Source organism: Sinocyclocheilus grahami, unplaced genomic scaffold (genome assembly GCF_001515645.1).
Source record: "Sinocyclocheilus grahami isolate Dianchi unplaced genomic scaffold, SAMN03320097.WGS_v1.1 scaffold408.1, whole genome shotgun sequence".
In the NCBI taxonomy this organism is placed as follows: domain Eukaryota; kingdom Metazoa; phylum Chordata; class Actinopteri; order Cypriniformes; family Cyprinidae; genus Sinocyclocheilus; species Sinocyclocheilus grahami.
Window position 1 is genome coordinate 543,228 of NW_015505587.1, and position 14,291 is coordinate 557,518.

A 14,291-nucleotide genomic window follows, 5' to 3' on the forward strand; every position below is an offset into this window, starting at 1 on the left:
ACCACATGGATTAACAAGGGCCCCAGCCCGCTAGTAAGACTGTAAGGTGCTACTTAAATGGCTCTTTTCCCCTCCACCTTGATCTATGACACAATATAAACAGTATGAAGGCATTGTGAAATGTTAAAAATAAAATATCAATAATTTTTTTATCATGCATTGAAATTTGCAAGTGCACTGAAATTTGTACCTGTAACCTTAACTCAGTTAAAGTCTGTTTGCATAAATCTTGTATAGCCAGAAAATATTTATGACCCAAGTAGTATGTAAGTGGTGCTTTGTCACTGTGATCTCATTCCCAAAAGTGTTGTTATATATGTACGCTACCACATGGATTAACAAGGGCCCCAGACCGCTAGTAAGACTGTAAGGTGCTACTTAAATGGCTCTTTTCCCCTCCACCTTGATCTATGACAATATAAACAGTATGAAGGCATTGTGAAATGTTTAAAATAAAATATCAATAACTTTTTTATCATGCATTGAAATTTGCAAGTGCACTGAAATTTGTACCTGTAACCTTAACTCCGTTAAAGTCTGTTTGCATAAATCTTGTATAGCCAGAAAATATTTATTCTTGTACATCTTTAAGAAATAAACTATTATGCCACTTTTTGAGATCTTTAGCAGCTTATGCATAATTAGTGTCACTTTCTACTGGTGCACTTTTCACCCAAAAGTTACAATTTTGTCATCATTACTCCCTGAATTTTTAAGTCATGCATTGAAAGTTAATGGGGTCCAGTGTTGTTTGAACGCCAGTGTTCTTCAAAATATATTTTTCTGAAAGTCATTCAGGTTTGGAATGACATGAAGGTAAGTCAATTATGACATAATTTCATGCTTGTGTGATCTATATTTTTAACTGCTTTAACCCCAACCTGATACTCAAAGCAGTCAGACCCACCTTGTGTTGTGACAACTATTAATAGGTACAAAGCAATAAGTTTCTTCTTTCTTGTAGTACACTCCACTTCATTCTAGCATTCTCATTAACGCCATTTGGATACATACAACATCCAGTACATCCCTTCTGACCACTGTTTAGCACTTAATTGGGACCCGATTCCTCTATATTTGTTCTTAAGTTCTACTTCATAGGTGATGCTTTGAATTGCAGACACGACTCGTTTGTCTCATATTGACTCACAAGCAAATTTCTGGAAAGAACAAGAACCACCTGTCTTGTTCTTACCTTGAGCATTAGTGTGTGCATGCTTCTTATATAGGTTTATGTAAACCAGGGGCATCCAGTCCTGCGTCTGGGTGAATTTGCACCTCCTGCAAAGTTTAACAAACCAAGGTATTTAGGATTAATAGAAACTTCCAGGCATGTGTGTTGGAGCACATTTGAGCTGAACTCTGCAGCAAGGTGGCCCTTAAGAAGCATATTATAAAGCCCTCATGTAGACATTTTGTTTGATCCAGATTTATTGCTGGAATTGGAGGAAACTACATGGTGTCAGGTCACCTGTTTGTAATTTTAGGTAAGGTTATAGTGGTCAGAAAAAGATTTTGGTATCTCAGCTCAACACAGCATTCAAAAGACGTTTATGCTGTAGGCTACTTCTGTAGAAGTGATGTGTGTAGTGATGGTTTGAAAATTCAAAAGCTAACATATGTATAGGCTATAAAATTCCATGGAAGTGCTCATGATGAGCCATTTGCATTAGTATCGTTATCAATTCAACATGAATGTCTTGCATTTAGGCTTAAACTAAAACCTAAAAAACCAATGAAGTGACAGTTCAGTTTTCACAAAGGCCTAACCAGCGACTATATTCGAATTGACAATTGTGCACATTCATCATTCTTGGAAGGTTAGCTGAAATATTTGCATCAGTAAATAGGTTTTGTTTGTGGCTGGCCCTCATTAAGTGAGGTTACTGTAGGACACAATCCGTTGTCACTTGGTCGTTTCAAACAAACTGCTGTCTCCACCTGCTGGATACTAATGGTAGTGGCTCATTTGGCCCGTCTGTTTGTTAAAATACATTCTCAATTCTGCTCAAGGAGGCCCCACAACACTTGCCCAATTTGGATGTCTCACTCATCCGACACAACAAATGTAGATCATGAAGCACATTATTAATGAGCTGATTCACTGATGAATCAGGTGTGTTAAAAAAGATCCACATCCAAAATGTGAAGCGTTGGGGGGGAAGAAGCACCCTTACTAAAACGGAAATATTTAGATTTCCTACACTCTAAAAATTGCTGGGTTTTTTTAACCCAATGTTGGGTCAAATATGTAACCAAAATTTAACCCAACAGTTCATATTTGACCCAACATTGGGTTGAAACAACCCAGCATTTTTTAGAGTGTTGGCTTGCCATTTAGCCAAAACCAGTGCACTTTTGTGATTCATCTTTAAGGATTAAAAAGTCTTAAAAATCTTAAACATTCGCGCAATGTACGCTAAATACTCACTTTAAAACAACACTTCAGTTTCTTTTGCATGTTGAAGTTTAAATGGCCAAAAATGCAAAGCAGCAATTATATTGGACGCAAGAAAAAGTACAATGCGTCAATAAGTTGTGTTTCCGTTGTCACTTTATGCATGACGAGGCAACAAACGGGTGATCGGTTCTGCAACGTTTTAATTGTTGCTGAGGAGTAATAAAGTCATTAGCAGAGAAAAAAACACAGTGGGGCTGAGCCCCATTTTACGATGCTGTCTGGGATAGAGCCTTTGAAGATTTGGTCTGCAGCAGTCTTTCTTTTTTCTTTCTGTTTTCCTATATTTTGTGTGTTTATTAAATACAAACATACAAAATAATAATACAACGAAAACTAACAAAATAGTTTTTTATGTTTAATTTTTTTAAATAAAATATATAATGCGTTACTGTAATTGTAATATAGGCATTGGGCGTCCAAAAAGTCGTTCCAGTTCCGCCCTCAATCGCTTTGCACCCCATAAACAGCTAAGACTGTGATTGTGGTTTATTGCCGCACGGCCACTAATATCGTTTGCAGGGGCAAGGCACAAATAGAATGTGCAGGCCTGTCTGCGAGCATCAGACTAAGCTTTATTTATTCGGATGAACGGCATCCGGGCCGTTAACAGAACACTAAACAGTGGGTTGCAAGATAACGGAGCTCGAGAGCATGAGAAGTGTAAAACTGTTTGGAGGGCGGTAAATTATTTCTCGTTGTATAGCGTAAAAATACCATGGGATTGTAGTCATTGTCAGCCTCGTTCAGGAGCGATTTATTTAGCCTATGTTGAGTCTTTCATGAGTCTGGAACTTTATGTGCGGCATAGCACAGAAATACAGGATTGCAATTATTAATGACAACTTCGCAGATTTGCACGTTAGAGTGTAACCCATGAAAAAAAGTATTAATTTCGTATATATTTCCCCAGACCACTGGTATAGAGAGTCTTAACGAAATTGACTATTTATCATAAATGTATTCATGTACACAAGTGGAATTTAATTTGAAAACGACTGAAACTGTTGATTTGAGGTATTGGCGTATGCAATTTGTGTGTTCACATATAACATTACAAGCACGTAAATGTTACAAAATTCACTGAAATATTTCAATGACAAACAACACAACATAAATTCATCTTAATACATAGGTAGTTCAAATACATCTAGGTAGTCACATTAAACATTGATACATTACGCTACAAGTCATTTTTGATTTAAAAAAAAATCTGAAATTCATGCATATCATCAGCATTTCACATCGCAGAACCCATTTCCCTGAAATCATGAACTGGTGCTCAAAAAATGAACATTTAAAATGTAGGCCTACAGAAAGCGAAATGCTAGACCTACAACAAGGAAACCAAATAAGAGAACTATCACCATACAAGCTGTATACAAAGACACAATAATATATACAAGCATACCCTTCGATAAAAGGTTTGTGCAATGTACATCTAACATTACAAAATGTAGGCTGTCAATAATAATAATCTACCGTGGTTGTGCATGAGGAAAAAGGCTAATTCACAAACACCTTCGCACGAACCAAATACTTCATCCACTGCAGATTGCATTTATAGTTTTCCATTTTTTAAATGTCTTTTGGACGATCTTTATTGCATTTCTTCATCTTCATCCTACGGTTTTGGAACCAAATTTTGATTTGTCTCTCGGTGAGATTTAGGAGCCTTGCCACTTCATATCTACGGTCGCGTGAGAGGTACATATTAAACAGAAATTCTTTCTCCAGCTCAAGAGTTTGATGCTTAGTGTATGGACAGCGCTTTTTCCTAGTGGACTTCGCATGCAGCCAGTTGGACGCAGGGTTATCTGCAAGAAGGGTCGGAGAGAGAGAGAGCTAGTCATGTTGCCACTTGAAAAATACTGCGGCCATTTTATGAGCAGCGCGCGAGAAGAAAGAAGAGTCTATGATACAATCTTGATATGCTGAAATTGGAAAGCACAATCACGGACTGCATGCATCTGGGCTGCGGGTGGATTTTATATGATCGAAAATTTTATGTGCAAGCTATAATTTTCTTCCTACTGTCAATTTTTGCATCCTTGAATGAGGGATAAACAAGGGCTTTGCTGTCTCTAAGAGAAAAAAATGCTTCAGATTGTATGTTTAATGGAAACAATTGTGCATTGTCTTTTACATAACATTTAATCGAATGTAATGTGTAGAGCAGCACTTCAGAGAAGCCTTGTTATATGTTACATGACTTCTATAGTCTATAATGATTAATTATACTGCAAATATGTGGCATTTTTAATTCCATTCAAACTTGCATATATGCTGTCAAACGCAAATGCAGATTATTGCCACCCACAGAACGAAAAAAGAAAGAAAGGCCTAGTTAGAAGACCTTTAGGCTTCCTTATAACCTACTGAAAATAGCCTACTGTACAATATAGGAATGTTTAACTACAATAAACAGGTAATTGTTGACGTTTCTCACAAAAGACTAGCTTTTTTATGGATTATAACTTTTATATTATATACAAACGACGCCTATTGAATTCATCTGTTAAGGTAAAAGTAGCCTACCTGAAGCCTGTCCTACATATTCACATGCATTCTGATTTAAATTGAGTTGCGCTTACTTGGGTCTAGATCCGCCTTCCTTTCTGCTGGAGCTTTCTCATCCTGTGATCCGTTGGAAAGCGCATCGTCCGGTACCTTCCTCTCTGCTTGGGTCGTATTGTTGTCAGTCTCGGTCACAAGTAATGTATGCGTGGTGCACTCACCACTCCCAACCAGTGGTTCAAGTTTTATATCATGGTGTGTATCTGTGGATAACAATTGTTGACGTTTCTCACAAAAGACTAGCTTTTTTATGGATTATAACTTTTATATTATATACAAACGACGCCTATTGAATTCATCTGTTAAGGTAAAAGTAGCCTACCTGAAGCCTGTCCTACATATTCACATGCATTCTGATTTAAATTGAGTTGCGCTTACTTGGGTCTAGATACGCCTTCCTTTCTGCTGGAGCTTTCTCATCCTGTGATCCGTTGGAAAGCGCATCGTCCGGTACCTTCCTCTCTGCTTGGGTCGTATTGTTGTCAGTCTCGGTCACAAGTAATGTATGCGTGGTGCACTCACCACTCCCAACCAGTGGTTCAAGTTTTATATCATGGTGTGTATCTGTGGATAATCCCGTGAAAGACAGGGCAGGCAGCGGTTCTAACGCCCAGGAACGCACGGATGCTCCATCGGTTTCTCCTGTTGAGCATGGGTGATGAATGTATGGGTGGTAGGCGACAGATGTGCCTGGGGGCTGCACGGGCATGGGACTCCATGACGCACCAAAAATGGATGATTTGGCTTGGAAAGTGTACTGCTCCTGTTCGCCATATTCAAGTAGCGCCAGTTCCCGAGCCTGCTGCTGGACCGCGGGTCCAGATGAGAACCTCGGTGCCAAATGATCTTCATTCTCGTGTGGAATGTGTGAGTCAGCGTAGTAACTCAGTGTCCCCAATCTCGACATAACAAAAACAAGCAAAGAGAGCCCAGCCGAACAGATACACCCACAATGAAACTGACACAAAAGCAGAATCCGTTGAAATCAAGTAACTAACTACTTGACTTCGCTGTGAACTACAGACCTCTGATAAATTGAATCACTGCAGAGATTGGATTGGATGTGCTAGACACGTGACTGTGGGAGAGAACGTGGGAGATAAAGGGGGAAGCCTAACCAGTGCACACGGTTAAATGGCCTCCATTTTACAAGTCATATTTTTAATGGTATAGCCATATGCTTTTATGAAGGTGGATTTGATTGTATTCATGTTGTTAAGCTTCAGCATCAAGCGTAACAAAAATTGTTATTTTAGCAGCGTTATTGTGGAATTTCCTTATGCAGTTTTTAATAGAGTAGGTCTTCTGCTTGCAATAATAAAATAAAACCCCAAACGTATAAATACGTTGTCGTGTCATTGCGTAGGCCTCTAAGTACCTGCAGTCCAATTCAACTACCACTTTTAGACAGAAAGTTTAATTTTCACAAATTTTGCAGACCCCAAAAATGTATGAAGAACACACGTATTCCGCGCGGCCTAGTGGAGCACAAGACGACATAAAATATTTCAGACATAAAAAGGATCTTTACGTGAGCCATATGTATACTTTATATGACAATAAGTGCCACTGGATTGTTGAGATATGACCTGCTAAGTGACCAGTAACAACGCGCTCAAACCTTCAGTCTGCTCCTCAGCAAAGCACACTGTGATGTGCAGACAAGTCCAAATAAATCTGAACGTGAACTAAGCTGTGAAGAAAACTAACTGGGGGGGTTAAAGCTAAAGCTTTACAGGACTCAGATACTTGTACAAAATAGACCGTTTTTTATGTTTAAAATGAAGCTTTACGCCTCAAAACAAAATCTTAAAACCGCAAAGATTAATGTTAGATACAATTGTAAATACGTTTGACCAACACTACAAACAATTAAAAAAAATATATATATATATTAAAAACCAGATTTTTTTTTTTATCGCCGTATGTGACAATCACAATATTATAATGGTATTCAAATGTTCTAGTATTCTTGAATAAGCTAATACAGGACAAAAAAAAACGTTGTTTTTGCAATATCCCACACTTTCAGTGAAATAGTGACTGTATGCTTCATAATTAAAAATGTGTGTTCGTAAATACGTTTGTATATTTGCAGTGGTTAGACTAACATAAACGTAGCATCTGGTTGTACGGCATTATGTTATTCAGAATCTCAACACTAGCTTGCATGGTATTTGGAAATCAGCAACGTAATTGTAACATTATGTATGAGTATATACGGTGTTGTTTTAATAGAAAATAAATTATAAATGTAATCCTGACATTTTTTAGTCTTAGCCATGAAAACACTGACAATAGAGGACAACCATGGACGACCAGAGCTTTTTCTCCCTCTGGTCAATGAGCATTGCTGTGATCTTGTCCTCGGAAGAGTGGATCTCTGGGCTCTTCAACAGACTTTGTTTATAACAGGGGTTATTACTCTGTTTTTCTTCAGGTTGTAACTTGGCTGTCTGGCCTGAATATGGCCAATAAAGCCTTTGTGTTTTTTTCCTCCGGCCCAGCAGACGCATCCGGCAATGTGGGCGTGCTCTCAGATGCGCACGCGGCTTTGGCCAAAGTGCATTGATCGTAACCGAGGCCTTGCTATCTACACCTGCACTCCAACATTTACTTTTTATACAGCTCTAAAGAATTCACCTCACCAGTGCAGTTCGTGCGTTAAAATTAAGTTGTTAAAATATCATATGTTGCTGAGAATTGCTGGTCTTTCTTCAAGATACAATATACTTCTGTAAACACTTTTCAGAATTCCCCGCAACATGTTTGTCTTGTTGTTGTGCTGATTCTCACTGCGAGGCAATTAAGACAGTTTCGTGTCTTGGGGATGTAAAATAGAGCCCAACAACATGAAACTACCTAAATCACTTAGCAGCTGTCTTTGTTTCTTGCTTGCGAAGGTATAAGAAGGCAACGCTGTATTTGTATCTATATTTATTTTCTGCAGAAGCAAACAAGTAGGCTTACAATAATTTTTTTGCCCACGTTGCTGTGATCTTACCAATGCTGTCTCATAAAAATTGTTGACTTTTCATGGAATACTCCCTTAAATGAAAATTAGATCAAATTAGAAATAGAACCCGAATGTTGACAGGAATAGAATTGTAATAGGAATGATTGTATTCATAATTTCTGTGTGACTCTTCACGGGACCAGTACTGACTGTGTTGAGAATTATATAAATCATGTCATTTTACAGTCAGCAAAGTTATTGCTTCTCCAAAATCCCCGTTATAAAGAAAGCTCAGAAAAACAGGAGTGTTTTGTACTACAATAATTGTATTTAAAAATAAGATGACTTTTACGTACATGCCTTTATTTGTTTTCTTCCATGTAATAACTAATTTACATCTGAGACCATCTCTTTGGCACTCTGTTTCCAAAAAAGATGGTACCTTTGATTGCTGTTAAAATAATACAGGAAGTCCCGTCATGTTTATAAGTTTCTACATTTTAAGAACCAGACTTTTTCCAGCAAATACATGACAAGGTCGGACTTAGGAAGAACCGTATTGTTATTATTTAAAAATGGTTTCATAATAGTTATTATTACAACATGCAAATACCGCAGTTATATACAGTAAATGTACAATATAGTCTGAATGCTATGTACAATTAACACCTTCAGCATTCTTATATTTTCCTCTCTTGCTTTTACAGTGAAGTACTCTTGACAGTTTATAAATAACCATGACATCTTATGTTGAGTTGTCAAATAAAATTATACATAAACAGATAAAAACGTCTACAGTATACGACACACAATAAGTTATCAATAGTATCTTGCACAAGTCATCTATGCACACACACCTACGGAGACGGTTTGTTGTAGGGTTGAAGTAGGCTACCACTGCAGCTGATGAAGGAGGGTGCCAGAGATCTATAAAGCGAGGAGGCTTCATGAAAAACTGAAGTTGGCCGACAACTCTCGGATTCGGTTTTCTCGACTCATCTTCTTCAGCTTCATCCGTCGGTTCTGAAACCAGATTTTGACTTGTCTGTCCGTGAGGTGAACGCTGTGGCTGATCTCGAGGCGACGCTCTCGTGTCAAGTACATGTTGAAGAGGAACTCTTTCTCCAGCTCTAGAGTCTGATGTTTGGTGTAGGGGCAACGCTTCTTACGGCCACTCTTCGCCGTCAGCCAGTTAGCTGTATTGTCACTTTTGGAATCTCCTGCTGAAAATTTGAGACGTTATTAGTCCAAAATGTCCAAATGCAAGCCCCCATTTCACAACAATTTACTATGGGATGCAATGACCGTATACGCCTAATGAATGTTATTTAATTACCAAATGAATATTGCTATTAACAACCTGTAATATCCATACAATAATTCCACTTGCTGTTCAACTATATTAGTATTCACATAAATGCATTCTCACATAAACATTTCATTTAAAATATTAAATGACCTGATACTATCGCGTGTAGCCATATTCATATTATGAATTGAGTTGCGATTAATTAATTCAGTTTTTGTCTATTTTCTGATTATTCCATTTTTGTTTGTTAAAACAAACGCCTTAAAAAGGCACTGACGACGCTTTATCGGTCGTTTCTTGTAAGAAGAGCAAAATAATATTTTTAGTTTTTATAGGCATTGCAACTAAACAAGCTCTCCGCCTATGCAAGAAAATTAACATTTTATAAACGAAATCATGTTATTATATTTCCAAGAGGTTATAAACAGCTGAAAAATAGGCTTGCTAAATATATATATATATATATATATATATATATATATATATATATATAGAAAGACATACACAAAATGGGGATAGCAGGGTCGTGAGCAATAGGCCCTGTTTGCTTTACGATTTTTATGTGATCACTTAAAAATGTTTGGGAAACTAAAGCACACGTTATATCTGTCAGCACGGCGTTTGACGCAAATTAATGTTTTGCTATGTGAAGGTTTGCACAGAGTATTGAAAAGATATTTGTTAAATGAGATCTTGCGAACAATATGTTTTAAATAGTCTTTTTGCTATTATTAAAACGTGAGCTTTACAAACGAAAAATGGCCAGTGCACACTGCTTTTGGCACGAAGGAATGCTGTGTTATGTGTAAAGGATTACAGAGAGGACTACAGACATCAGGGCTTTAGCTAAATTGGTTTGGGCGTGCTGGACCTCCTCAGAAATGTATTTTTAAAACAATTGAAGATTCTCGCATATGATTGTGCCGCCAAATCTGGCCAAGCTAAAGCCTTATGAGGTGTTTAAAATAAAATCCGAAATATTACTTTAATACTACATGCAGTTAAATAAAAATCTGAAAAACAATTCCATATATTTATCGCGCGCGCAAAGGCGTTAATGTTTTTACGCGCCCTGAGGACGTCCGAATCCTTTGGATGGGGCAACAACAAAACTAACCTTTAGTAACAGTGACCGCCTTCTCCGGACTGTCCGGTGGTTCTGGAGATGAAGCGGTGCCAGTGGACCCCCTTAGCTCCTTGTTTCTTGCCGGGGCACATGGTGCGCATGTGGGAGGCTCGTCGCTCTCTTCCCTGCTCGCTTCTGCTCCTATGGCTGGAAGAGAGCTGTCAAATCGGGTAGAGCGTTGAGCAGCAGCATGAGTCGATACAGACTGGTTGTCTGGAAAACCTTCAGATGTGGTGCATGTCTGAGATAGACGGAAGTAACCAGGTACCGGAACACAGCCGTTATTGTTGCTAGATGGACATGAGTTTGGTGTCAGCCGGGAGTACGATATGTCCTCTGTAATGGTGTCTTTTGGACACTTCTCAGACTCGTATAAGCAGTAAGAGTTTTCCTCTTTTATGGTGGGCGAGAACGACCGTGGGGTAATTTGGTTGTTAGGCTGTTCAATGCGACAGGACCTCGACGTCTCCAGCCATGTTTCCATGCCTTGATATGGCCCACATGTAGGTACTACATTTTGCGAATTGCTCTCGTTCCGTTTGAGTCCAGAAAAATAGCCACAGTTAGACAGTCCATAAGAATACTCGGAGCTCGGCTGCAAGTAGACTCCGCTGTTTTGGTAGTAGTGTCCACTTCCCTCGGCCCTTCCGTGGATCAAGGAGTCTACCAGAAACGAATTTCCAGATGGACTATCGGAGCATGACATCTTTGTGGTATAATATGACGGTGGAAGAAGATTGCCCTTTCTGGATGACATTTCTTGTGCAAAACATGCTGAATATAATTACTGATAACTATACAACTCAGTGTGAGCTAACAGCCAATTAAATTGCAACGAGCACCGGTGACTCCTCCCTCTGTGTGCACGTAACCCTTGTGTCCCATATCTTTTTCAAGCAACTACATTTTTTTAAAGACAAATCTACATAAACCCGATCAGTCATTTCTGAAAATATAAGCGAATAAAACCAGAATTTAACGGGAACAGCATTATGTTTACGACCACTGACTTTGTTAATACTGACATTGCCGATTAGCTGCAAAGCCTTTTGAGCCACGTAGCCTAAATAAAACCAAAAAGCAACAAGGTATCGAAAAGGAGATCAAGTGCTAAAATAGTAAACCTTTATGATACACTGTAATTGCCCCAACAGCCCTTTAAGCACATAAACAGTGAGTTACAGACTGATCTTCTGATGGTTTTCATGAATGCGGTGGGTCAAAACTATTTATTTGCTACACTCAAGTTCAAAACGAGACGCGGCTTTCACTCTGCTTTTCAGAAACACATTATGGGGTGGATATTGATTTCCATTCTGTAAAATAAAGATGTGATAAACTTAAAGTTACATATAGGCCTATATAAGCTTTATAATTGCAACGTTCAGTTACGGGTTAAGAGTAAAAAAGCAATTAAAAATTATTATATTTAAATATATAGATAAATCTAACCACGATCTCATAACTTTTAAATTATTTAACAATAGCAATTTTAACACAATTGTTGTATGTGATTAAATTTACCTATGCCTACCTTTGGCGTTCAGGAGATAATGTATTATACACAGCCTGTGTGATGTCGAGACCGCCGTTGTATATATTTGTCATTTGATTTGCATTTAATTACATGAAATATAATTCCAAATTTCTCTCTCAGGTTTGAGTTTTTTTATTTAGTTTTTTTTCAGCCTATGTGGTTTAATGGGATGGGGTAAATGGTCATTTATTGCTCTACCTCTGAACTTTCCTTGAAACGGTTTTTACGCTGTCAAAAATACTTCACAGAATATATCCACAAATAGGCCTGTTTCTTTGTTCGTATAGGATTAATCGTCCTATAGCTGGAATTAACATATTTATGATAAAAATAACAAATGCATATGAGCATTAGCATGCAATTTTAAATATCGACCTAATAGCACAACTAGAGTAATTAGATGACTCGGGTCTAGAAAAAAAGGCTACCAAAGTAGCCATAACCTAATTTTCTTACTAGTCAAGTTGTCCTTGCTCCAATAATCATGTTTTGATTCACACTGTCTAGTGGAAGCTTTTACTAATGTCACCATAAAAGACGAGCTTTTATCACACAAGCTGAAATGTATGTTAAAAGAAAAACGGGCAGTTATTGAAAATGTATTATTATTTGAACGTTTATCTTTTCGGCTTGACAGATGAATTTTAATCATTGGAATACATTTATTTGTACTTTCTGCATTAAGAAATCAAAAGGGCTAGGACGGGTAGGCTATTGTTTTAAAAGTAAATGAATTTTAATTAGCCAATAAATACCGTTCATTTTATAATTCGATTTTTCATTTGACATATCACAACAATTTGCAGAAGACTTTTAGATTTGTCTATGGCGTATAGAAAACATTTTAGAATAATACAAAAATGCATAACTGTAAAACTGTAACTTATAGACAAAGCCATCAAGAATCAAAACATGTTGTCTTTTTTTTTTTTAAATCTCTTTTAAATGAATCAATTTGTCAGGAACAAACAAATACTCTGAGACTAATACAACTGTTACAAGTGGTAGGCTACTACTTTTTAAATTAAGAGGTTTTTATCATTAAACAAACTTTACTTGCAGGCTACGTTTTGAGCATTAATATGCTGCTATCATCTAAAAATATAATAAATAAATGCAATGCTGATTAAAATTTCTGAATGGTAACTTGGTTATTTACCTGAAACAGTGCCTTGTATAGTTCACGAAGACGTTGTCCTATGCCCGTACACAAAGTAAACATGTTGCAGCATGGATTTTAGATACCCGGCAATGACATTGATCTAAAGTGCGTCGCCCAGTGGACAAGAAATGCATCGTTGGAGGAGCAAAATAGTGAGCAATCCAATCGTGGTGCCATGATGGGACACTGAGACAAATGATGGCGGAAAAGTCCGTGAACACAAGCTTTCAGTGGTTCCAGCCGTTGTTTTCTAGCTCTTAGTCACAGTTAATAACCTTGGTTCTCAGACGGTTTATGGCACCTCACTCCAATTCTACAAATGCTCCAGACTAAGACGGGTTTTATGACCGAGTTGCTGCAGCAACGGGGGGAAGTGCAGTAATTAGGGCGAAATTCCATCGAGCCTCAAAGGATGCGCAAACCGTCAGGGTCATCGCGTAAAACAGTCCTTATTATCTTATGGTCGACTTTTTTATAAGACTTCTGAGTGGCATAAGCCACATCAATTTCTGATCCTCTCGCAGTGGATCATCGATAGCTATATTGATACAGGGGAAACTGTAAAATTATATGAAGTAGCCTAACAAGAGTCTTTTTTTTCTCCATGTTCAAGAAAAACAACAAGAAAAAAGAGTTTAATTCTCAATCAATTTTGTATAGATGTTACATGCCACTTCAAAATAGCAATATAAAATAAAGACTTATCTGAAAGGTCGACATAAAACCATTTGTTGAAAGACCATTTTGATTCATGGAGACGTACACAGCCATGTTTTGGGCAGTTCCGTAATGGATACTATAGGCATTAATAACGGCAAACACTTGATCCTTGAATCAAAGAAAAGCGTGGAGGCAATATAACGCAAGATCCATCAAACATTTGATCCTGCTCCAGGAAAAGGAGAGAAAACACAAGATATTTCAGGAGACTGATTTATATAACACTGAGGAGATGTTATAAACATGAGAGATTATCATGAACATGAATGAGCTCGATATATAGTTTCACGCGTTTTAGAGAAAAGGTGGAGAAACACAGAAATCTAAAAGAAAATACAATTCAGGTTCGGGGTTTCAGAGGACTCAAGCAGTGTCCCATGCTGTTATTGCTTTTGCCTTAATGCCCAATGTCCGGTTCAAAATAAATAAAAATGTCTCTCTCTCTT

General features: G+C 37.7%; 2 protein-coding genes across 3 annotated transcripts; both read right to left on the reverse strand.

Moving 5' to 3' along the window:
* Positions 1-3,652: 3,652 nt before the first annotated feature.
* LOC107550810 (homeobox protein Hox-A9b-like) lies at positions 3,653-6,046 on the reverse strand. The gene is made up of 2 exons (XM_016232188.1): positions 5,414-6,046; positions 3,653-4,275 (listed from the first exon to the last, which is right to left on the reverse strand). The coding sequence occupies exons 1-2, from the start codon at positions 5,940-5,942 to the stop codon at positions 4,037-4,039; spliced, it is 768 nt and encodes a 255-aa protein (XP_016087674.1). The 5' UTR covers positions 5,943-6,046; the 3' UTR covers positions 3,653-4,036.
* Positions 6,047-8,634: 2,588 nt separating this feature from the next.
* LOC107550811 (homeobox protein Hox-A10b) lies at positions 8,635-11,183 on the reverse strand. Of its 2 annotated transcripts, none has more exons than XM_016232189.1 (2): positions 10,418-11,183; positions 8,635-9,211 (listed from the first exon to the last, which is right to left on the reverse strand). In XM_016232189.1, exons 1-2 carry the CDS (start codon positions 11,181-11,183, stop codon positions 8,937-8,939), a joined length of 1,041 nt encoding a protein of 346 aa, XP_016087675.1. In that variant the 3' UTR covers positions 8,635-8,936. The 2 variants fall into 2 exon arrangements, with proteins under 2 accessions (XP_016087675.1, XP_016087676.1); XM_016232190.1 differs by having other exon boundaries at positions 8,635-9,214; positions 10,418-11,167.
* Between the last annotated feature and the right edge of the window lie 3,108 nt (positions 11,184-14,291).